This window comes from Pongo abelii, chromosome 6 (genome assembly GCF_028885655.2).
Source record: "Pongo abelii isolate AG06213 chromosome 6, NHGRI_mPonAbe1-v2.0_pri, whole genome shotgun sequence".
Taxonomy (NCBI): domain Eukaryota; kingdom Metazoa; phylum Chordata; class Mammalia; order Primates; family Hominidae; genus Pongo; species Pongo abelii.
The window spans coordinates 118,269,852-118,296,123 of NC_071991.2; the positions used below are offsets into that span (position 1 = coordinate 118,269,852).

At 38.7% G+C, this 26,272-nt stretch overlaps 1 protein-coding gene across 4 annotated transcripts in view; it reads left to right on the forward strand.

Annotated features, from left to right (window-relative positions):
* The first annotated feature begins 2,394 nt into the window (after window positions 1-2,394).
* CPED1 (cadherin like and PC-esterase domain containing 1) overlaps window positions 2,395-26,272 on the forward strand; it is a 317,128-nt gene continuing 293,250 nt past the window's right edge. For 2 of the 4 annotated variants that reach the window (XM_009243173.4, XM_054559715.2), the window contains exons 1-2: window positions 2,395-2,789; window positions 3,592-3,747. Coding sequence is in view for 2 of the 4 variants with exons in the window: in XM_009243172.4 (XP_009241447.3) it covers window positions 3,499-3,747 (249 nt within the window). In the remaining 2 variants the exon portion in view is untranslated. Of the gene's footprint in view, window positions 2,790-3,267; window positions 3,748-26,272 lie in introns of all 4 variants that reach the window. The other 2 variants (XM_009243172.4, XM_063726150.1) reach the window with 1 other exon arrangement.

Genomic DNA, 26,272 nt, shown 5'->3' on the forward strand with positions numbered 1-26,272 from the left:
GGCTGGAGTACAGTGGCACAATCATGGCTCACTGTAGCCTTGACCTCCCTGGGCTCAGGTGATCCTCCTACCTCAGCCTCTTGAGTAGCTAGGACCACAGGCACACACCAACAGGCTCGGCTAATTTTTTGCAGAGATGGAGTTTCGCCATGTTCTCCAGGCTGGTCTCAAACTCCTGGGCTCAAGTGATCCTCCCGCCTTGGCCTCCCAAAGTGCTGGGATTACAGGTGTACGACATCGCAACTGGCCTCATTCACTCTTCTGACTCCTTCAGGCTCTATCATTCCATTCGAATGTGTGTAACCTACTGCTCAGACGTAAATACCTCTCAGGTAGAGTCTCCACATGCTGCTTTCATGCCACCCTTGCCCTTGTCCTCCCAAACCAGCATCTGCTGGTGGGTGCACTTCTATCTCAAAGAGGGAAGGGAAGAGAACTAAGAGCTCATGTTTGCTTTTGGTGTTTAGATGTTCCACGGGACTCATTATTTGATAATTATCTTTTTATGTGTCTGACACCACATCTCCCATAAGCTCAGTGAGGACGGAGCACAGCCTCAGGGTTCAAACCTTAACATACATGCATTTAGCATTCATTTATCCAGCAAATACAGAATGCTTAGTTGCTTTCCATATATTATCTCATCTAGTTGTACCAACAACCCTTCAAAGGAAACATTAGTATCCTTATTTCACGAATGAGGAAAGCTGAGACTTCGTTCAAACCACTTGTTTAAGAACAGCTGATAAAAGGCAGTGCCATGAATCATATCCAGATTGGGTTTACTCTAAAATCAGATGCTTGTAGATTACCTTAGTCTATTTGGTGATAATTCCTGCTATATCTCCTTTCCACCTCTTGTTTGCACCTTCTCAAGCTACCTCTTTTCTCTCTCTTGCAAATATTTCCTTACTGCCTTCTTCCACTCCCTTGGACTCAGTGGTTAAAATGGGAAATTGGGTTCTTTAATCTACTAGAATTATTTCTGGGATACTAATTTTCCACCTTCTTCGCAATTCCCATTATTTGAAATCTAGCTATATCATCTTAAAATTTTCAATACTGTTGTCTTTCATTTATCCCAACGGAAAGACAATTTTATTTTAGCATCCGATTACTCTTTCTTCTGTACCTTGTTCTCAACAATTTAATAAAGCATAAGAATGACTCTTCAGATTCCCCAAACTCTGTTTTTCAGACTTCTTGCCTTAACAGAACTTAGTAGAACTGTCTGCCTATTCCTTATCACTCAGTAACAGCATTGTCACACCCTGGATTCCAATTTAGAAATCTCATAATTCTTATTATCTCTCAAATCACATTGCATCCACCAAAACGATATGTCCTACAACACCATTGTTCAGCTGTTTTCTCTTAAAAGTGTTTTGTCTTCTAAAAGTGAAGCATCACTTTATTTTTCTCTATCCCATTTGTCATAAGATTAAGGACTCTGAACCTATACATAAAATAATATTAAAGCCACTGGAGGCGATACATGCAAGGGCTTGGGATAAATCCAGCTTCCGTGTGAATATTTCTTCTGTAATGTGTTAATTAATTTGTTCTATAGGATGTTAAAAGGGTTTCTCACAAGCAAGGAACTCTAGATGCCCATTTCTCTGAATCTGTGATAGCTGGGCACCCCTAGGGGGCGCTCCGTCTCTCAAAATACAAGGGGCTGACAGTAGCGTGCCTCTGGGTGAGGCTCACTCTAGGGGTGTGGCCTCACGGAGAACCTCAACCCACAGGAGTTTGGCTTAGAAACAAGTTTGAAAACCTCTTCAGGTCCAGAGCCTTTAAATAATGCCTGCTATGCGCTAAGACAGCCCTGGGTATCCAGAGTTCGCAAAGCAAGGACTGATTTCCAGACTGATTTCCTTTCCCCTTGACAGCCTCAGCAAAAGTGGAAGGGGGTTTGCAGAACTGCACTATTAGCTGCGTCCACCCGAAGGTCTGCACAGAATTAGATTGAGCTGATTCTGGACAAAGCCCACTGTGTACCTTTATCTACTGGGCAAAAGTTACCCCCAACACCTGCTGTAATCAACTCATTTTAGGAGCAAAATGTCAGGCCATAAAGCATCAGATCATTGAATGACCCAACTAATTAGTCCAGGAAAGGAGTAATAAGAACATCTGTGATCTGAGTTCCATACTAAGACACAGAGAGACGACTGAGTTATTCTGGTGCTTGCTGTCTGAGGTCCAGACAGTACTTGTGACCACCTTATCCTCAGAAGAGTAACCACAATTCCCTGGAGTGAAAAATATCCCTATTCACTCATGGAGTTCACTTTAGTCTCATTCTCGACCTTTGTCACCAATTGGCTAAGGCTATTTGTTTTTCCAATTCTGTATTAGGAAAAAGAAGTTGCATAGAGGATCAGACATCAGATACGTTTCTAAATTCTGCAGCTCTGGGTGGGCAGCCTCATTTGGGGAAATGCTAGCTGCTGTTTCCAACGTGGGGAAGCCCACGGTTTCAGACCCAGAGCTGACAGCGCTGCTCCAGCAGCCCCCAGGGCCAGAGGAACCCGGCCTTAGCTCCGCCCCGCTCTGCCCGGCCCCGGGTGGCTGCGATGCCGAGGTCCTCTGCTCCCGCCGGGCTTGCAGCGGGCGCGCGCGCGTGTGTTTATGTCTGTGTGCGTGTGTGTGTGTGTGTCTCTGTGTGTGTGTGTGAGATGAATTGGAGTCATACGACTGGGTGTTTCCTTCCGAGTGGTTTTCATCAGCAATCCATTAGGAAATCATGGAAACTTTTTTTTTCTGGCTGAAAGGATGAAAACTGAGTAAGTACATAGAACTTTGAACTTGAGACGGAATGAAACAAATTCAAGCAAAAACCCTGACAGTAACCATGTCCATTCAAATTGCGTATGCCCTTTCTATGTTAAAAGCCGTGAATACTTACAGGACAGTGGGAAATTAAAACTAAATGAAGGGAAGCGTACAAAAGGCTGAAAGCAAGACTGCTTTAAAACCGGAGGAAAATTGAGGAACTGCTAAGGCAACCTGTCCTGAGTTCAGCTGTGCAACAGGCACTTTGGGTTTTAATCTTTTGCGTTCTTCAGTGCTGTTTTCAGACTCCAGATTTACTTTGGTATTGTCTTCTCTCTTCCTGCAAAGCTGAGGCAGAGTCGGACTCCTTTACTGTGAGTTTAAAGATGTGAAAATAAGGCATTGCTGGAAGCAACAGTTTGGCAGCCTGGGGTACACTCAGGTTATTCGTTACAACTATTATTATTTGATGTCTTTTTTTAAACTCAGGTCATCCACTTTTGACTGTCATCCATGGAAGAGCTCTTATTAAATGCCTCAGACTTTCGGGACCTATGATTCTTTGGCACAACCCTTTGGAAAATTCTTAAGCAGGGATGAAGCAAACTTGATTGGAGTTGGGGAAAAAGAAGACAGATTAGTATTTTTCATGCTGACAAAAAATAGCTGCTATGACTTTTCCCGCAACGTGGACAGGGGCCAAGTGAAGCTGAACTGGTCATGGTCTGTCGCCCAGTGTTCCCTTGTCGTCGGCGATTTTGCCCCCGACCCTTCTTGGTGGGCTTAGTGGTGGCAATCTGTCTCTTCTACCAGACTCTGACCCTCCGAGGGACGAGGAAGCTCACAGCCGCTGCCCCTGGGGCTGTCCCACACACATCCACTGAAACCCAGGCAAGCAGATGCCAGAAAGGATTCTCTCAGGACAAACAGTGCTTCCATCTCTCTGGTAATGCCCAGGAAACCGGAAAGGTAAGACTCTCATAAACTTAACGGAGACAGTTTCTGCAAAGACAGCAATCTGCTTCTCTGTCCTTTCTACAAAACTAAAATTAACTTCCATGAGGTCTGAAAGGGATCCAGAGTGTAAACAACCTAGAGAGTGACCTGATGACAGGGAAACACGTTACATAAGCTTCAACTTCTTATAGTTACTTCCAGAAAGTTCTGGCCTTACTTTATCTCTTAGGATTTCACTTCATTTCAGTGGAATGAAGTAGACGGTTTGGAGGAGTCATAAAATGATATGGATTCTTTCTAAAATATCAGGATTCTAAGAGATCTGAGGATTTACAATTCAAAAACATAAATCAAAGATTCAAAAACTTTGATAAACTTTGAGTGTCTCTTTTCTCAAGGCAGTTAGTGTGAGTGCCCAGATCATTCCAGACTCAAAGATTCTCCAAAGTTTCATTTTGTAACTAGCTAGATTGATTCTTAATTGGTGACCACATTTCTAAAGCAATATATTTACTTCGAAAGCATTAAAATAATAGGATAATAGGTTTCTTCAAAAGAATTGATACAATGTGTTTTATTGTTTATAGGATCAGGGAAATACAGATTATTCTATATTTATACTATTCAGGTAAACTTACTAATCTTACTTGTCAAATGTTGAAAAAAAAACGCAAAAAGCACACAAAGTAACATACGATTTCTATTTTAATGTACCACTCTCCTCATGCCTATCAGTAAAATAATGACCTGTAACATAGTCAAGTGTAAAACAGAACATGAACAAATAAAAAAAAATCCACGCAAAAAAAAAATCACGGTGGCAAAGCTACTAAATTTTATGTTACAACAAGTAGTATTGTAGCAACAAAATTGAGGGCTCTGTAAGTAGCATCTTATATCTACAGTAGATTCTTGTCGATCTTATGATGCCGGTTACCGTTTGAAGTAGAATTTCTACTTGAACACCAGCTCCATTGCTACCATTATTACCAAAACCTCTACGATTGACCAGCACCACTTCTTTTAAAAACTCTTTTATTTATTTCGTTTCAGACTACTGCCCTGTGAGACAGGTACAGTAGATATGATTATTAGCATTTTATGAACAAGGAGCCTGACACTGAGTGCCATTTAGGTAGGTCACATGATTAGCATTATGACATGATGCATCCCCAGAGCAATAGCTATCAAGCTGCTTGGTTCCTACTGCAGGGCTGATGCTCCAAATAAAAGTCAATTCAAAGCCCTTGTAATAATTTTTGAAACCACAACTAGAAGAACTTATTGAAATACAAAATAACATTAAGTTAAAACAAAGAAAATTTGAAACTTTTAAGTGACTTCATTTGTTATCCGTAATGCCAAGAAACATCTTGACCAAGAACTATCTTATGACAAAGAATAGTAGGTAATATAAGTTGAAACATTTTAAAATGAAACTGCCACTGAAATTGTACATCTATTTTTAGGCACAGTAAAGTGATTGAAGAATGTGTATTTTTGTTGTTGTTGTTCATTTATACTAGCATTAACTTTTGTTCTTTTCCTGAATATATCACAGTTACAATGGATGTAAACTGTGACTGTTAAAGTCATTTCTTGTTAGTTTCCAATATTGAGAAAGGCAATTTCTTCAAAAATAGTTGAGATAGTCTTGCTCTTATTTAATGCCTAAAATTTTTGCTAAGAATTTTGAATGAAAAGGTTTTATTCATGAACTTACAGCTTTCTTATTCCCCTCGTTCACTCTGTGTGATTCCTGCTTTGTTTGTAATTTAGGCATATGTTAGCTGTTATTTGTGGGCTGTCATAGAAAATTCTATTTCAACTTTGAATCTCCTACTACTTATAAACCATCTGAAACTTACTGGCTGCTGTTGTAAAACATTCACTTGAGAATTTTCTTCACCAAAAATGCCAAACACATGATGAATTTGGTTTACAAATGATTCACAGTCTTAAGTAGTTTAACTCTAAGCAAGATTCTAAATTTACAATTATAGTTCAGGAGCCCAGTGGATATGAAAAGTAGATTTCCAAACATTAGCCGTGTCACTCCATTTTTAACCTATGCCAGCCTCTGGATTAAAGCCACTTTTTATTTGAGACAGAAAGGAAGTGAGAAAGAAAGTATCATACACATGTTAATTAAAACCAGATACAAATTAATTCTACTTATATGTTTTGAAAAAAGAGTCAAATCATACTCCAATTTAAATTATTAGATACTCTTTCAGATGGCTAAAATGAAGAGAGAAAGCTTTTGGGATCAATATATTGATCATTTTCTAAAGTAACTATTTGTGAAGTTCATTTAGAAAAACTGATTAGATGCTATATAGGTTTCCTGAAAACCTACAATTAGCTTTGAGGCATTTTACAGAAGTAGCATTGTTTCTATCTGTAAATTTTGGATTTTGTTATTACTTTTATTTAGTCAAATCTTTGCTTTAAGTGTTTTTAAAAGTTACTTAAAGCAGCTGATTTTGACCTAGGGTTCATGGATTCCAGAATGTATTTAGATGTATAAAATGTGTACATCCATGACATTTTATGCAAAATACTGTAATGTAGGTGTATGTGAAGATCTTTGGGGGGAAAATTATAGATTTCTGTCAGATATTCAGAACTTAAAACGTGCTCAGAACCACTACAAATGCTTAACAACCAGTATGTTTACATGTTAAACTAACTGCCCCACCAGGATGTGTAAATTGGATCTAGATTTAAAAACCTAAAAGCAAAAAATCATAATTAAAGACTTCAACTGAGCATATTAGAACAAGTGTTTCAGTGAATGTTTTAGTGTTTGCAGGGATAAACATTCAGAAACCAAAGTAAATACACAGAAATAAAAACTTCTTGGATCAGAGTTTTTATTCATTGAATAAGTAATACATATTTCCCAGCCTTTTTTGTTTCAGTTATATCTATGAGAAGACCTTTTGTACTTTGTCAGCCTCCTAATGGAGGGTTCTGTACTACCAAATGTTTGATCGTGGGTGACTTTACCCTGCACACTTTTACACATGGGATCTAGTTCAATGTGTAAAGCTGTTTTCAGTATGGATTGAAATCATGGTATAGTATATGCCAACTTTCCATAGTGAGGAAGTACTTTCCCTCTTTCTTGCCAAACTTTAATTCATTTTTCCATTTGAATAATCCAAAGGGCTTGGCTAAGCAGATGTATTTTTGTCACTTCTTTCTGAGTTTTCTCTCAACATCAGTAGTCTGAATATTGCCTGACTATCTGCCAAGTCTTAAAATTATTTCAATTTAATATATAAACACAGATGTGTTGTCTTCATCAAAGTAGGTCACTCAATAGATTTATCTATTTTATAGCATCTAACACTTTAACATTTCATAGCACAGGAAGCACATTAAATTAGAAACAACGAAAGAAAATCTCCTTAATATATGCTCCTTTAATGGAAACTTTGCTATTTGGGGAATACATTTATACTCACCATAGCCATGTGTTTCTGATTACCTCCTGTTGATGGCTTCAAAATGAGAACTACTATTTTGTTGACTGTTGCTTGACTATTCATTTCCCATGTCTTCTTGACCCTCCCTTCTCTTTAAATGACCGTTCTATATGGCATCTACTTTCTCAAGGATCGAAACACAGCCCAATGCAAATAAGTGGATGTTCTCATTGAAAATGATCTAATTAATCTTGTTTGCATTTCTAATAGTAAATAGTATATTTAACATTTGAAAATTTCTACAAAATTCCTTACTTGGCCCAGGTTTTCTAGAAATAGAACTGGGGCAAACACCTGCATGCTAGCACTTTATTGGAGAATGCAATCCCAGGGACACAAAAGTGAGGAAAGAACAGAGAAGGGAGGGCAAACAGAAGGGAGTACATTATTGCAAGTTATTTCCAGAGAGGCTTTCTTCAACGACCACGTCTCAGTACAGGTGCCAGACGAAAGGAACAGAAAGGACAAGCAATTTATCGCCTGATCGCTTCTCCTGCCTTTTATTGATTGGAGTCCCTCTCATGGTACTTACAGGTTGAGTTTTTTGGCTTCTCAGGGCAGCCACTAGAGAAGCTAGCCCCTGGATGGGGGTCGTACTGCAGGTGCAAAGGTGAGGTGGACCCTCCTTTTCAATCAGTACTGTGAGTAGGAGCTTCCAGGTCTGTTCTTCAGAGACAGTGAAAACACTGTCCTTAGTTTGATGACCACAACAATGGCGAGTAGTGCACACTAGAGTAGTAGATGAGGCAATGTGACCTACTCACTACTGTGGCAGTAGTTTGATAACTTTGCTTTCTAGAAATCCACCAAAAATCCAGCAAAAAATGCTTGCACTCTTGGGAATAGGCCCGTCTTCTTTTATATAAAAATGTTGTAATTATCTCACTGAGAATCCTTCTCTTTAAATAAAAAAAAATCCCCCACAGAACCTTGCTTCATCTCTACCCTTTCTCCTCCTGATACCTTTCATTTATTCATTTTCATTCATTTAGTAAATATTTATTGAACAATTTGTATGTATTAGCCTCTTTATGAGATACAAGTTATACAGAAATAAAACCTTCTGTGAGACAGACAAGTAAATTAACACGGTGATAGGAAACTGATAATTAGAAGACTACTTTTTGAATGTTGAGAAGGAACTAGAGAGGGCAGAGAAAGAAAAAAGTATTACATGCAGAATAGCCTGCATATGCAAATAAGAAATGAAATAGCCAGATAGCCTGATACATTTGGACAATTCACAGTATTCGTTATACCGTGTGTTTGTGTGTGTGTGTGTTGTTGTTGTTGTTGTTGTTTTTACTGATGGAAGCAGGAAGGCAAATACACCAAGTAGAAAAGTCAGCAGAGTCTGAATGTTGGAAATGTGCACATGATAAGGAGTCTGGATTCTATTCCAAAGGCAACAGAGAATCCCTGAAGAATGTTAAGCAAAGACTGGCATAAATACATAAGTGTATTAGAGAGAAAGTGCGAACACACATTGCAGAATGGACTGGAGTAGAATTGAAGGCAGGAAGACCAGTTGGTAGGCTGTTTCAAAATGCCTCTTCTTTGCCAAATCTTACTTTCCATGTGTGTTCTTCAACACCCCCTTTTCAACGTTTTTCAAAATTGGCTCCACCGTTACCCTCTATTACTTACAATATTGCCAATTTCAAATCTTTCCTCCTGCCAGCAAACATGTGTAGAACTAATTCCACAATAAGCTTTCTTTGTACCTGGCAATCTACCTAATATGATATGCTCCCTGTCTCTCTACTTCCCTTCAGAGAAACTGTAACTGGTTCTCTTTGCATGTACATCCTTGTTACCTCTCCCCATTCCTTATTCTTTTCATTTGTTCATTTCTATTGAAACCTTTCTTGGTGAACCCCTTATTACCAAATCTAATGATCTATTTTCAATCTACATCCTTCTTCTCTGAGGCATCTTCTGCTATTAGGAAGTGACTCTTTCTTGAAATTTCCTTTTTGAATTCCACAACACAACAAAGTTATTCTGAAAAACTTGTGGTCTCTTTTTGAGTTCATTTCCTCTCTCTGATGACACAGGTAGACATTTCCAACTTTAGGCCCTTGGATCTTTGCCTCGTTTTATACCTTTCCTTGATGAATATATCAGTTTTGCCTATTCTTAATTTTCACCCTTGGCAGATGACATATCACCTACCTCTTCAAATTCCTGCTACCTTTTTCTAGAATATTATAAAATACTACAAAACTTTAAATAATTTATTTCACAAACTTCATGCCCAAATCAATGACTCCTCTTAATCTCCCTATTTCCATGAATAGGACCTGACACCCAACCACCATTTTCCTAGATGCATAGTTTTTACACCTTTGATATTTCTTTCTTCTTCCCCATACCTTGCTCCTCACCAAATCCATCTGGACTGGCTCCTTACCAAATCTGAGGCCTGCCACTGAGTGACATGGCGAGCTCCAAATTAGAAAGGCCACAACATTCTTCAGTTTTTTTTTCTTCTTCTTCCTCTTCCTCTTCCTCTTCTCTTCCTCTTCCTCTTCCTCTTCCTCTTCTTCTTCTTCTTCTTCTTCTTCTTCTTCTTCTTCTTCTTCTTCTTCTTCTCCTTCTCCTTCTCCTTCTCCTTCTTCTCCTTCTCCTTCTCCTCCTCCTCCTTCTTCTCCTCCTCCTCCTCCTTCTTCTTCTTCTTCAATAACTCTGAGAGTGGTGGCTCATATCTGTAATCCTAGCACTTTGGAAGGCTAAAGCTGGAGGATCACTTAAGTCCAGGAGTTCAAGACCAGCCTAGGCAAAATAGGGAGAGCCTATCTCCACAAAAAGTAAAAAAAAAAAAAAATTAGCTGGGATTGATGGCATGTGCCTGGAGCCTCCCAGCTACTCGAGAGGCTGAGGCAGGAGGATTGCTTGAGCCAGGGATGTCAAGGCTGCAGTGACCTGTGATCATGCCTCTGCACTCCAGCCTAGGTGACAGAGCAAGCTCCTGTCTCAAAAACAAAACAAAACAAAACAAAACAAAACAAAAACAGGAATTATCCTTAAAAAATTTTAATAGAGGTAAAAAAAACCCCACATATTATAAAATTTACCCTCTTAACCATTTATAAGTATACAGTTAAGTAGTATTAATCATATTTACATTGTTGTGCAAAGCCCAAAACATTCTTGCCTTGTTCACAGCCCTTATTCAGAAACATTAGTCTCAACCAGCTTGCATGTTGCTTCCTCTTCTCCTTGGCATCTGGCCCAGATCTGGATTTCCTCCTTGTGGTTTATATATTGCCTGTAGACATGGTGCTCCTTTTTTAGCTCTAACTTCTAATTTCTCTCGGGGACCATGCTGTGCATTTAGCCCTTTATTATACTATTATAATTTTAGTAAATGTCACATGAGCACAGCCTTTATGGCTATGTAAAGTGGAATTTTCTCTAGTTCTCCAAATTAATTCAGATAACAGTTCATCAGATTCCAAAATCTTAGCATCTACCTTCACAATCTCAATGCTGTGTCCTCGTTGTCACTAACCTAGACTCGTTCAGTGGTTTAACCAGTTACCCCTCCATCTGCCTGCATATTCTAAGCAGTCTGTGCACAGGTCCCATTAATACCTCTGCTGAAAGCCTTCAGGAGTTGTAACGTTGAGCACGCTCAATTGAGTAGAAACCAGCCTGATCCTGGCATGTTCCAACATACTTTTCCAGCCTTATCTCTACCCTGTCTCTATGTGTAATCTATAATCCAGCCAACAGCCTATTTTCTAAACTCCCACATCTCTCCTTCTGTCAGGAGTCTCCTCCAGGGAGCCTGCTCTACTCAATACCTCTAGAAATCTTCATGATCATTCTTAAAGCTTTTGAGAACCTATGAAGTTTCACCTCCTTCATCATAGCAGCCCTTATCTCCATAAGTGGATGTGTGCTTAAACGTCCCTAACAAAACTTATGTTTCGTTGTAACTATTTAAGAGTGAAGGAACATTAGAATGTTAGAACTGCAAATAAGTTAGAGATGATTAAGTTCAACATCTTTTTTTTTGTTTAATTTTATTTATTAAATTTATTTTCCCAATTTGCATGCCATTGTTGTCATGTAAATTCTTTTTTCCTTTTAAACCCTATAAAACAAGTTATTGTTATTTTTGGTTTGATTTATTTGGTTTTTTAATTATTATTTTGACAGTAAATATTTGTTCAAATGCACCTATATTTTTTGAGGCAGAGTCTCACTCTGTCACCCAGGCTGGAGTGCAGTGGTGCAGTGTTGGTTCACTGCAACCTCTGCCTCAGGGGTTCAAGCAGTTCTTGTGCCTCAGCCTCCTGAGTAGCTGGGATTACAAGGGCATGACCACACCCAGCTTTTGCTTTTTTTTTTTTTTTTTGTATTTTTAGTAGAGATGGAGTTCACCTTGTTGGCCAGGTTGGTCTCGAACTCCTGACTTCAAGTGATCTCCCCACCTCAGCCTCCCAAAGTGCTGGGATTACAGGTGTGAGCCACTGCTCCTGGCCTAAACTCACCTACATATTTACTGTTACATTCACTTTTGCATTTCAGACCCTCTATCTGGGATCATTTTCTTTCTGCCTGAAGTATATTATTTAGAATGTATTTAGTGAAGTTCTTTTGATGGCAAATATTCTTCTTTTTTTTATTTGTCTGAAAATGCTTTATTTTACCCTTATTCCAGTAATAGAATTCTAGCCTAACAGTTACTTTTGCTCAGCCCATTGAAGATAGGTTACTACTGTCTTTGGGCTTTCACTGTTGTGTGTTTTTTTTTTATGAAGTATTTATTGATGATTCTTGGGTGTTTCTCGGAGAGGGGGATATGGCAGGGTCATAGGATAATAGCGGAGAGAAGGTCAGGAGATAAACACATGAACAAAGGTCTCTGGTTTTCCTAGGCAGAGGTCCCTGCGGCCTTCTGCAGTGTTTGTGCCCCTGGGTACTTGAGATTAGGGAGTGGTGACATCTTTCTTTTTTAAGTGAAGAGAAAGAAGGCCACAGAAAGAAAGTGGCTCTCTCAAAGTAACATAACAAGTTGACAGTGTGGACAGGACTGGACTGAGACCTATGTCCTTTCTATTTTATTATAACCCCATATGCTAACTCCATTCATTGGTATTATGGGTTGAATTGTGTACCCCATCCCTGAGAAGATATGTTGAAACCCTAAACTCCAGTACCTCAGAATGTGACCTTACTTGGAGATAGGATTATCGCAGATATAATTAGTTAGGATGAGGCCACACTGGAGTAAGGTGGCCCCTAATCCAATACGACTGGTGTTATAAGAAGACACTAGATGGGGCGTGGTGGCTCACACCTGCAATCCCAGCGCTTTGGAAGGCCAAGGTGGGTGGATCACCTGAGGTCAGGAGTTCGAGACCAGCCTGGCCAACATGGTGAAACCCTGTCTCTACTAAAAATACAAAAAACTAGCTGGGCGTGGTGGCGGGCACCTGTAATTCCAGCTACTCAGTAGGCTGAGACAGGAGGATCACTTGAACCCAGGAGGCAGAGGTTGCAGTGAGCTGAGATTGTGCCACTGCACTCCAGCCTGGGTAACAAGAGCGAAACTCGGTCTTGAAAAAATAAAAATAAAAATAAAAATAAAAAGAAGAGGACAGCATAGGAAGACAGAGACACACAGGGAGAATGCCATGTGATGTTGAAGGCAGAGACTGGAGTCATGCAGCTGCACACTGAAGGACACCAAAGATTGCGGCAAACCGCCAGAAACTCGAGAATCAAGGAAGGATTCCACCACAAGTTTCAGAGGAACTGCTGACACTGTTATTTCAGGCTTCTAGCCTCCAGAATTACGAGATTTAGTGAACAAGCTTCTCTTGTTTTAAACTATCCAGCTTCGAATACTTCGTTACAGCAGCTCTAGGAAACTAATAAATTTGGGAAGGCAGAATAGTTAAATACATGAACACTGCATTCAAATTAATACCATTTATTAACTTGTTACCTTGGGCACATTTCTTGACCTCTCTAGGATTTAGTTTCCTTACCTGAATATGGATATATTATCACCAACTCCCCAGGCTAACATGAGCCTTAAATGAGATAAATCACATGAAGCACTTAAAGTGTCTGGCAGATAGAAAGCACTCAATAAATATTAACTATGAAAATAATTATTATTTAATTTCCTTGAAGACTCACTCCTCTCTGTGGACCCTATAGACCCTAACATTTGGCCTTCACAAAGTCAGTGAGCAATAAATAATTGCTGCAATGAACATAAGTCTTTGGATAAGAAATGTCTGAGATGAAAGCTTTGTTGAGTTTCTCTCTCTATCCCCAAGCCTCTAAGCTGTTGCCTTTTCACAGTAAAATGAATCTTTTGAATCAAGACCAAACTTAGGGAGCCTGATATATCACTCAACGTCAGACTTGCTTATCTATAGGCAAGTCTTCAGTTTCGTGGAATCTTTTTTTTTTTTTTTTTTAAAGTCTGAGATGCTGAGATGAACAGCATGTTATAGCTGGGGATGGGGAGGAGTGAGTTGAGTGCAGATAGGAGGAAAGAGATTAAGATTTTGGACCTAAGTAACGTATCTATTCATTGGTTTATTGTCTTTCTACATGGAATATAAGCTCCTTCAGATCAAATGCTTTATTTGATTGGCTTACTGCTACATCTCCAGTGTCAAAACAGCCTCTGATACATAGTGAGCATTGAATAAATATTCAGTCAATGAATGAATAAATAAGTGAATGATGAATTTGAATTTGCCAACTCTAGAGCAGGGCAAGATATGAGAGGAACTCCTTCTCCCTCTTTTCTTTCTCTTGCTGAACTCAAAAGTCCTCCACTTCTCCTTCTTCCTGTACAAGTATCCGTTGATCTCTTTACTGTACTATCTCTTGGACTTCTGGCTAATTGTAATCATCATGCCACTTCTACATTAAAGTTGATTAATTATCTTTGATTAATTAACTATCATTGATTTCTCGTTATCATCAGCTCCTTTGTCTCATTGAAATCCTTAGCCTATAAACATTCTCAAGTATCTACCATAATAATAGTAAAAATAACATCCTTTCCTAATCATTGTGCCCTTCTAATTACATCTCTTCTTTCTTATCCTCATTGTCACCATCATCTAACCTCTATTTCTGTTAAGGAATTTCCATTTTTAACAGATTGACCCTACCTAAAATTGAGCCATTCGTTTTATACATTTTTATATTGCAACTGGATTGGAAGATGCGGATTTAAAAATCTTGCTGATGGAATTTAAATACAGGAGTTTATGTATAGGAGGCTCTCAAGAGATGTTATCAACACACTAACAGTTATGCAACTTACGTAGAATTAGTTAGGCTGCCTGATGAGCATTTAATGCTTGTGAATTTATCTGAGACAGTTGATTAGAACAATGTTAAATTTTTATAATGAAATATGCATATGGGTGAAAAATTGCTCATACTGAGAGAATTTAAACAAATTCAAATTTGTTTACATTAGACACATTTTAATGAAGTCTTGATGAAGCTCAAATTTCAACAAGTTATATTAAATGTCATATGTATCAAAGAATTAATCATTTTATGTGTCGTTCTCTCTTGTTTTTTCAGATACTGGCAGGAACTTCTGCTTCTTTCTCCCTCTAAGCAATTCTGTTTCTTGTTTAAATGGAATTGAAAATTCATATAAGATAAACCCTCTGAAATGGAAACCACTAAATACACTGACATTATAAAAAGTGCTTCCTGTTATCAACTTTGAGTCTGTGGCCTTTTGGGGTGAAAGGAATGTTTTGGTTTCATTTTCCCCCTTGGCTTCCTTTAGATATTTTTTCCAAGGGATCTGTTCTCACTAAAAGAATGAGCTCATGTTCTAACATAGGATTTATGTTCTGTGGCAGAAACTACACCAAATTTGGAAATTTGCAAGGTAAACAGAACTTTGTCAACTTTTCCACTTTTTGGAGACTTATCACGTATGGAGTTCGGAAAGAAATATGACAATAAAAGACTGAGTCGGCCATGTATAAGGATCTTAAAAAAATTTATTCAACTTTCAATTAAATTCACTAACAGAAGCTAGGGGTATTTATGATCCAAAATAATAGATGGATTAAAATAATTATTAAGAAGAACACATGGATTTGGAAGTGCAGAATGGGCCTTATCGTGTTCCTTGACATGTAACTACCTTTGGTGTCCCTAATCTTTATCTGGGTGTTCTCAATAGGAACCCCTACCAGTTCATTTATAGTGCAGGCCAATCAGAGTAACTTGGTAAGAGGGAAGCCCTGTAACTCTGCATATTACTGTGGAGAATAGATCTTACAATCTTCAGCACAGCTTTCAATCTCAAGCCTGTTAAGTATATTGAATAAGAAGCCTAGCAGATCATGGGTATATTGTGAAATACATTGGTCCAAATTCCAGCTTTATCCTAGCTATGGACAATTGGCAAATTTTATCTACGTTTTTAAATCCTCAGTTCTTTTATTGGAAAACGTAACTAACCCCTATTTGTGGGAACTGAATAAAATCATATGTTTGAAAGCATCAAACATGGTTGTTGGCCAGAGTCAATGTTCAATAAATATTATGTGTGTCCTTTCTTCCCCTGAGAAGCTGGGTTTAAGCTCTCATCTCAAAAGCAAGCACTGGGTATATGTTACATTATATTTTCTTCAATAATGCATATATAGCATGTATTTTTTATTGTCACCCTGTGTTTTCTTCGGTACATTTTGCTCAGGTAAATGTTTGAAGCTGCTTGTCCACTTTCCTTTTTGGCACCTATAGATACAGTCAAATGCAAGCATGTTCCACGGGGTTTCCAGGGATATGTATAATACTTCCTCATCTGCTCAAGAAAGTCACCTTGACTACCAGGAGTCAGAATGCAACATATCTTCCCTCATTTATTAAACATAAATTATTCACAAATTTTGATATTTTAGTTCTTTTCATAGCCAGTCTCTTGTAACATACATCACAGCTGATCTTGACAAATTGAAGCTGGTAATTGCTGACCTGAGCATATTTTGAGTATGCTTGAGAGAGGGATTTGGGGTAGCCAATCTAGGAAGAGAGAGTCAGGTGGAGGAAGAAGCCTGATGGTAATGTGTAACTATGGGAAGAAAATGGAATTTACTTAAAAGTAATATTGCTCCAGGGTCATAATATTTCTTATTTCTTTTGGTATAGGAAAAAGTAGGTGGTGTTAGGGTGGTGGCATAGACTTCTAGAAACCACCAGAACAACCTGTTAAATTAGTTCATGTGTCTGAAATAGATCCTGCCGTGACCCATTCACCCTTTCCAAGAGAAAGGGAAATTACCTGGGACTGAAATGGGGAATCCCAGTTTCCATAATGAAGAGTTGAGTGACCGTGGACAAGTGACTTCTTTGGGTTTTATTTTCCTAGTCTGTGGTCCAGGGATCGAAATGCCTGTCACAGAGGTGCTATGGGATCTAATTAGACACTTTAGCTGAGAGTACTTTGAAAAACATTGAGATTATAAAAGACAGGGGAATATATATTTTCATATCCAAAAGAATGATATCATTAAAATATTCTCATTGCATTTGGTGCCTCTTGGGAAAAGAAGACACACACACACACACATATATATATAAATATGTATATTTATATATATATTTATATAAATATATATTTATATAAATATGTATATTTATATAAATATATATTTATATAAATATATATTTATATATGTATGTATATAAAACACAAATGTGATTACTGGACTCTTTTCATTAAAAATTTATAGTATAGTGTGCTATACAAATGCCAAGTTATAAAGTTATGTTTCAAAATGCCACTAGGAGTCCAAAATTGTGCTGCTACAATTGAGTTTCCTCTTGATGTTTCACTATTTCTTTAACAAGCAATAGGAAGTATAATAGCATTCCAATAGCTACAATTCCTAAGCCTACTTCTTCCCTAGTGGAAAATCTAGTATTAATTTAGCCAAAGTGCACAAATGTTTCAGGAAAAATGCAACAGGAAATTAACTTTTCTATAGTAGTGAAGGAACTACCCGACCTTAGCAAAGCATCAATCAGAAAGCTGACTTTCATACTGAGCAGTAAACCTTCCCTACTGGACACACCCAGAGGGCAGAAGTGATTTTGAATGTTTCCCTTTACTCCCCTCTCTGTTATTATCTTTAAGAACTATCTTTGGTTTTTCTGAATAAACAGTGAAAACATTAATAACACATCTGAAACTCCCAATCTTACAAGCTAAACCTACTTATCTAAGTATTTTAGAACTACATAAGCTATTTTAAAAGCAGATAGGTTTGAGGCAGAGTTAGTTTTCTTGTGGGGGAGTATATGAAGATAGGGAAGAAAGGAGGTGAGTGTACTGTGTTTCTTTTAAAAAACAACGATTAAAGTATGACCATGTTTGCTTTTAACAAACTTGTTTTGCTGGAGAGCAGATAAACTGTATTTGTGGAAACATATTCTGTCAGACCTATAAACTTCAAAAGCTAGAACTGTCTCCTATTTTTCTTGTAAAATAATATCTTAAAAAGAAGCCCCTTTTCTGGGATATAAATAGGAGTATGTCTCATTATCCAATAATGTGTACATAATCCTAAGCACATTTCCAAAGTAACCAAGCATTTATAGTAATGTAACCATACCCTGTGAAATCTAGCATTAAAGCAAAACTTTCCAATAAATTACTGTTAGCTGGATCAGGGCAGAGACCAAGGTTACACAATACCTGGCACGTAATATGTCGAATGAATGGATGAACGAGATCTAGTGTAAGTTCATGTTGTATATTCAGTATAGAACTCTCTGTGGCGGTCAGCAGTCCTTGGATTCTTCTTTCGTACTTTCCATTCAGCTCTTAAACTCTGATTATTCCCAAACAACGTCCCCACCCAGGTCTTCCTTCATTCAAATGATGTCTTCACCTCCTGCCTTCCTAAGAAGACCAAAGCAATTTGTTTGACCATCTAAGAGATGGTTTCCACTTTAGACCTGACTGAGACCTACTGCTAGACCCTTTAAGAATAAACTAGAACTCTAGGAAAGGAAATTCCTTTTCCAGCCAGCCACAGAAGAAAGCCAAAAGCTATTCTGCAACACAATTGGTCCCATAAAGAAAGGATTAGAGAGTTTAGGGACTTGAAAACTTGATATCAGTATTAGATGATGTATTATTCCTTCCTTTAGGAAACAGTGCTTATATTTGGGAATTTTAGATATTGGCATTTCCTGTCAATTTTTGATTGTGAGAGCAAGAATTTGGCCATCTGATATTTAAACATTCTAGAATGAATATGTAATTTGGAGATCTCCGGGGCTGATTTCGAAAGAATATGTGAGGTTGTGTTATGATATGTTAGTGTGATTGTGCAGCATCTGGCAACATGAGCAGGATCAGGTAGACAGGGTAGAGTGGGGGGACCTCTCGAGGGAAAGCATGGGAGGGAGAGTTCTTGGAGCTCAGTCAGGTTGGAGAAAGTGTTACCCAGGGTTGTCTCAAAGGATAGCCAAGGTTGCATGTCAGTAATGGCCAGTAAACTGAAAGGACCAGATAAGAAGGCCACGGAGAGTGAATAGCCATGAGGATAATAAGAGTAAGCAAGAAAACAGAACAAACGCCCAGGCATAAATGTGTGCTGAAGGAAACTTGGTCTACTTCTTTTATGTGGAGTGTGGTGCCTCTTCCCCACATTCTTCTTAACACCATGGTCCCCCCATGAATAGGATAAGGCAACATTTCTCTGGGTTTGCCAGGTATGTGCCTCTATCCTGCAGCCCTTCATTCAACAAGAAGTGGAGCAGATCTTTACTGCCCTGGAGATGCAGGGCCACCTGCATGAAGGATGTTGACTATCCATCCTTAACCATCTGTTCAGCTCAAGGGAGCCCTGGATTTCTGGGGAAAATCCGGATGAACTGGTTGCTACATGCATCTGAACGCCAAGGGGAGAAGGCAGGAGCCAGAGATGCTATGCATGGGATTGACAATGTTAAACAGTTGAAATGGGCTTAGAACCTATCCTCCTCCTCTAGGGGGTATAAATGTGGTGACTGGATAGGCAGTGGATGGAGAATCTCTTAATCCCCAAATCAGTGCCTGAATTCTGCCCTTACATCCGGCAGGTGTTCCATTAGGCTGGACTCTGCCCAAAGGAGGACATGTTTGCTCTGTGCCAGAAAGAGATTCTAGGCCGGCTGCCACAAGTTCGTTCATGATGACCCACTGCAGAACTCTGGGCTGTGTGTGTGTGTGTGCAGAAGTGAAATGCAAAGGGGACAGCAGAGCTAAGAGGACAACTGAGGTCACAAGCTGGGCAGGATGGAGGTGGGAGGATGAAGAGCACATTTTGTGGTTGGGAAAGTAGATAGAGAAGAATGAAAATTGAATGGAGAATGAAAGCAAGGAATTCAGGAATTTCTAGGGGAACCTTTGGAAGACCCTAAGAATAGACACTGGTGACCACATTTTCTGAGCCATAGACAGAGAACATAATGTTTCATAAAGGGCTAATATCCTAATGTGTGAATTTATTTATAGAACATTATAATAAAGTAAAAATGAAGTCATATTTAGTTGTACAATTAACAAATGGCCTAATTTCTGGTCCAGCCCCCAAATCTAAGAAGTATGTTCATTGTATGTATGACATCATGCCCCTATGCATTTTTATAATGATATATTTGCTCTAGCACTGAGTTTTTATCAGAGAATAATCAGAGATGGTGGCTCGTTTAGTATTTTAAAATTATTTAATGTCTCATATATAAACACTACCTTTTTGTATCCTACATGTAATTTGACAGAACCCTTATGAAACAATATGATTAAATTTTAAAGGCTTGTGTTCTCATTGTTTAACTCCCACTTATGAGTGAGAACATGTGGTGTTTGGTTTTCTATTCCTGTGTTAGTTTGCTGAGAGTGATAGTTTCCAGCTTCATCCATGTGCCTGCAAAGGACATGAACTCATCCTTTTTTATGACTGCATAGTATTCCATGTCATATATGTGCCACATTTTCTTTATCCATTCTATCATTGATGGGCATTTGGATTGGTTCCAAGTCTTTGCTATTGTGAACAGTGCTGCAATAAACATATGTGTGCATGTGTCTTTTTAGTAGAATGATTTATAATCCTTTGGGTATATACCCAGTAATGGGATTGTTGGGTCAAATGGTATTTCTGGGAACATCACACACTGGGGCCTGTCGGCGGGTGGGGGGCTGGGGAGGGATAGCACCAGGAGAAATACCTAATGTAGATGACCGGTTGATGGGTACAGCAAACCACGATGGCACGTGTATACCTATGTAACAAACCTGCACGTTCTGCTTATGTATCCCAGAACTTAAAGTATAATACAAAAATTCAGAAACAAACAAACAAACAAACAAAAAAGCTGTTATTCCCCATTTAAAAAAAATTTAAGGGCTTTTACTTAAGCTATGTTAATTTTTCAACATGTTCTTTTGCCTGACAATTCTTTAAGATCTATTTCTTTAGTAATATCTTACACTTGTGTGAGACTCCATATTTTGGAATGCTTTTGTCTAAACTGAGTCACTTTGGATTCTTACAGTAGCACAAAAAGTAGATGGAAGGTGTCAGTGCTCATTTGCAGACGAAGAAAATGAAGTTCTTCAAGTGGAACTTAATTAGTGTCAGCTGATCATGAATGGGGTTGGGGGAAATAGAGACTTGAGATTCAGGAGGCTTTGTGTTGTGGCTGGAAAAGCCTCAAACTCAGATTCAGAGTCTCTGGCATCTGTGAAAATGTTTGGTCGACCGCATGATGCTTAGGTATTGATATTGTTGTTGTAATTGCCCCAATGCTCTTTCCTTTCTGCTATATTGCCTCTGTATAGACTTACTATTTTAAGGCTGAATTGCTGAATTAACTTGTTGTTTTGGCATCAGGGGACAGAGACTTGCTATTATATTAACATTCTTCAAAAGAACAAGGTCTTTCCTTGTCCTCTGCTTGTTATTTCATAATTGTGGATTGTCAATTCTCTATTTTTTTCATTACGGACATCCTTTAACTACTGCTGACACTGTGGTAAGACTCAGAGGGCAATAAGGAACCTCATAGAGTCAGCTGGAGAGCATTTACTTTAACATCATCAAAAGCAATCAGGGCTTGGAGATAGAAAGAAAATAACTTCTTCCTCCTGTTAAGTGCTACGTGAGTGTCTGAGAAAGAGAGGACAGGGATAGGGGAAGAGTCTAAGGAAGAGGAAAGCAGAGGGAAGGAGAAGAGACTAAAGAGGGACACACTCAGGAGTGATTTTCATTGGCTCCAAAATAGGGAATCACATCAAATTGTGTCCAAAAAAAAAAAATGGCAAACTACATTCTCTTTATCTTTTCAAGTTCTATCTTATTTTCAAGTTCTGTCTTATTCTTACAGATATAATGAAGGAAACTGTCAAGACCACCATCTCTCAGCTATCCCTGTGTTTTTGTAATCTCAGTTGGATCTGTGTTATGTCTGTGAGGTTACAGTAAATAGTAAACTGCTGACCCACAGCTGTGCAACGTGGGTGGCATCTCAAAGGAGCCTTGAAGAGGAGGCTGAAAAAGATGCTTTATACTACTTTTAAAAACAGCTAGAAGAGAGAAAAGGGAAAATTTAGGAGAAGCAGAAAAGGAAAAGAGTATAGGTTCCCTCATATTGGTTGAAAAGAATGAGCATTCCAGGGGAGGTGGAGGTTGGCAGGCAACAATGAACACCAGGCACAGGAAGGCTAGAAGTCACAGCTGGTGATCCTAGATATGCACTTGAGGAGAAAAAGCTGTCCTTGTGTTCTTAGTTTTGCCTTTAATTTCTTTCTGCCTCCAAGATTCACCCTATGCGTAGGGGTTAGTCTGGAGAAGGAAGGAGCCTCACTGGAGCCGAAGCTACACCCAGCATGATTCTGCATTTGCTGGAGTTTGAAGCGTTGCAAGACTGTTCAGGTTGCATTTTTTATTTTTTTTGTCTTGCAACTTGCACTCTTCCATTCTCCATTCTCTCCTCCTCTCTTCTTCCTTCAGTTACACAGCTGTGTGTTGTACACCTTTTTTCAGAAAGGCACTGTATGGTCCCAAAGTTTTGAGTGAGGAGAATGGGCATTAAACATTGAGATTACCTAGGAGTTCTCAGAGTTTACCTTCAGATTCTATGTTTACTGTTTTATAGATTTGATGGAAAGTCTTCTGATAAGGAAAAATCATGACCAATCTCTAAGGTATCAGTATTTCAGATGTGAACTAAGGCAACTAAGGCATTACAGCATTTATAATTAATTAATTTGTAGCCTGGGATGTCCAAGTCAGGGTCTGCCCTACTGTTCCTTCTGTTTTCTTCTTTTGTGCCTTCTTCCCTTCTAATAGAAACTAGGCTTACAGACTCCCTTTCTGTTTACTGAGTGTCTTCACAACAAATTAATTTTCCTGAAATTTTCTCTCCAATACTGGAATGTTTTCATTCTCTGTACCTTAGCTCTCTCTTTCTAAGTTACACATAGCATTATTTGACCATCCTGTTGCTGCTTCTCTTTGCTCTTTCTACACCAGATCAGGCTCCATAGAACAGAACTCACTGCTCAGGCCTTCACAGTTCTCTCTCTTCCCAGGCTTCCCCTGTATGGTTTAATGCCTCCTTAGGGCAGGTCTCAGGCATCCCTCTTATGGCTTAGTGACTCAGGTTACTTTCACTGTTTTCTTTTCTTTTCTTTCTTTCTTTACCTCTTTTTTTTAACCTCTTTTCTGCAATATGGAAGGGACGGCTTGTGGTTTTTAGAAAATACTGAGATTTAGGTAGTAAAAGTCTTGCCTTCTGAAATTCTGTCAGGGTACTCATCCACCCAGAAAACAAAACAAGAAAAGCACTGTTTTTCTGTCTATACTAAGTCCAGTTTTCCTCATCTGCCTCCTACCTGACATGGCTTTAGTAAACCGAATCAAAGTTCTTCAAAGTCGGACCTACGTATAAAGACCAGCATAGAGTTATCAACCTTTAAATTCTCCACTACTCACTGCATTTAGGTTTCCTACTAGCTACTTAACAAGATAATAAGTAGCATTGCATTGCTCCATTTTTATCCTCATTGCCAGTCATTTCTTGTTTCCTATCTGACCCTATTTGCCACTCACAATAAAACGTATTCATGGTACTGGCCTTCAAGGTCAACAGCAAGGACCTTCAAGAGAAAAAAGACAATTCTTCAAGGCAAGGAAAAGACAGGAAGATAAATTACTGATTTAATTTAATTACTTATTTTCTTTCATACACAATATTCACAATATAGGCAAGCAATAACACCAAATCATCTAAAAGAGCTCCTGGGTCATTCTTTAACAAACCAGAACCCTTATCTCCATAGGAAATTATATGACTTCATTAATGGTTTATTGCTCTTCTTGCAAAACACTAGCCCTCCTAGTGAGGGCTAGAACCTGGATAGGATGCTTCACTGTTGCATTCCCAGACCCTAAGACCATGCCTGTTACATAGAAAATGCTCAAAAATGTTAAATAGGCAAATGAAAGAATGACGAGAACAAGCCAGAGGACAGAGGCAGAATCGGTTTTGCCATCCAGAATCTGTCCCACTGGGTGCTTTTCTTCAGTAGCTCTCAGCAATCCCAGCCCAGGTGCAGGACAGGCAGGTTGCTGAGATCTCCCTCAGGTCCCTTAGCTCAGTGTTTCCACAGCATCCTATGCCTCCTGATTTACTGGGTTTATCCTAGTTTATTATAACTAGTTGCTTATGTCTGATTTTCTCGGTGGGCTGTTAGCTCCTTAAAGGCAGAGGATTTACTGTGGAGTCCAGGCTCTTTAATGTTTGATGTTTTGTCATGTGGATGTGAAGGAAGTGCAGCAGAGCAAGGAAATTTAATATATTAGATAGAGGGTGGTTGGAGTGTTGGACCATGGAATCTGAACTGCAGAGAGAGAGGCTGAGGAAAAAAGAGGCCAGTAGAAAGATAAGGCTGGGCACAATGGCTCACACCTGTAATCCCAGCACTTTGAGAGGCCGAGGCTGTTGGATTGCTTGAGCCCAGTAGTTCAAGACCAGCCTTGGCAAGGTGGTAAAAGCCCCATCTTTACAAAAAATATAAAAAAATAGCTGGATGTGGTAGCATGCGACTGTAGTCCTAGCTACTTGGGAGGCTGAGGTGGGAGGATGGCTTGAGCCTGAGAGGTGGAGGTTGTAGTAAGCCTAGATCATGCCACTGCTCTCCAGCCTGAGTGACAGAGCCAGCCCCTGTCTCAAAAAAAAAAAAAAAAAAAAAGTTCAGATTAGGTGAAAAGACTAATGACTGAAGAACTAATAAATTGGAAATAAAATGAGAAGAGCCAGACACTTCAGTGCAATCAAAGAATGGAATGTTTCATTTTATAATTTCAGGGGAGGGACTGTTCTGAGACCACAATGTCTAAGATATGGCCATTGGAGCGGGTGTTTGAAACGAAGTGGAGGAGAGTCACTGGAGATGAAGAGGTCATGATTATTTTATGGTTTGAGATGCAAATATTGAACCTTTGACTGAAATATTCTGATAGATTTTTTTCCACCTAATAGTTAAATAATTAAAGGGCATGTGTGTATTTATAAAAAATAAGCTCATACTTTACATTTATGTATTCATTCATTTGCTCATTTATTCATCCATTCTCTCTTATTTAGAACCTGGCAGTAAGTTGCATACACAACAATGGCCAAAGCAGACAAATCTAGGCCGTCATGGAACAGAGTAGTAGGAGAAGTGGACATTAAACAAATAATATATAGTTATACGTTGTGAAGTGTGCCCTTGGGAAAATTACATTGAGGGATATAGGTGATAATGGGGTTTACCTATATACACAGGTGATGCCTGTTTAAGTGGGTACTATTTCATCAAAGCTCTATTGGGAATACATTTTCTTTTAATTTTTAAAAATTTTCTTGAGACAGTCTCGCTCTGTCACCATGGCTGGAGGGCAGTGGCACGATCTCAGCTCATTGCGCCCTCCACATCCTGGGTTCAAGCATTCTCCTGCCTCAGCCTCCAGAATAGCTGGAATTACAGGCACACCACCATGCCGAGCTATTTTTTCTATTTTTAGTAGAGACAAGGTTTCACCACATTGGCCAGGCTGGTTTCGAACTCCTGACCTCAAGTGATCCTCCTATCTTAGCTTCCCAAAGTGCTGGGATTACAGGAGTAAGCCACCACGCCCTGCAGGAATACATTTTTGATAAGCAAACTTTATTACTTTTTTATCTCTCTTATTTGTATATAAATCCACAGGTGAGTGAACTTGCCTATCATTAGATGTTGAAGGTTGGGATAGCCCCAAAGTACGGTTTGGGAGTACAGTCAGAAGATGCTCAGTGACCTGGAGTAGTTCTGAGAAATGTGTAGCCCTCCCATCATCAGTTTGAGATTCAGTTAAGTCAGCTGTAAAATGCAAACAGAAGTACACTAAAGCTTCATTTGGAGAGGGACATCCTTTCAAGCCTCACATTGCATATCCAGAAACCTGTGGTCCCTAAAGTGTCCTGCAATTATAAGATAAGTTTTAAATAGAAAATGTATATGATATAGGTCCTAGAAAATTCCTTCCATTTACTTCTTACATTCCCTAAAATAAGAGTACATTTCACCAGTGGGGAAAAGAATCTGTATTTTATTCTTACAGTGCAAAAATGAACACATAATTCACTATGATAGACTCTATAATATTTCTAAAATGACAAAATCTGGACCAGGAAGGCAATTTAACTTTTAGTCATATATGACACACATCCAAAGTCTACTATATGATTTGTATTTGAGCATCAAAAGATGTCATAAATACATGGCTACTTTAATAAATCCAGAAAAAAACTTTCTGCTATGTGAAAAAAAAACAAGTTTTAATTCAGCCTTACTATATTTTGAAGAGCTATATTTCTTGACTTCATGGTAAGTCTTAGTAAAGATTTTTAAATGTGTAAGTAACTGAGAAATATAGTACTTTTATAACGTAGCTCTTTATTCAATTTTTTACTGTAAATTCATTATTTTGCTTAAATATTTA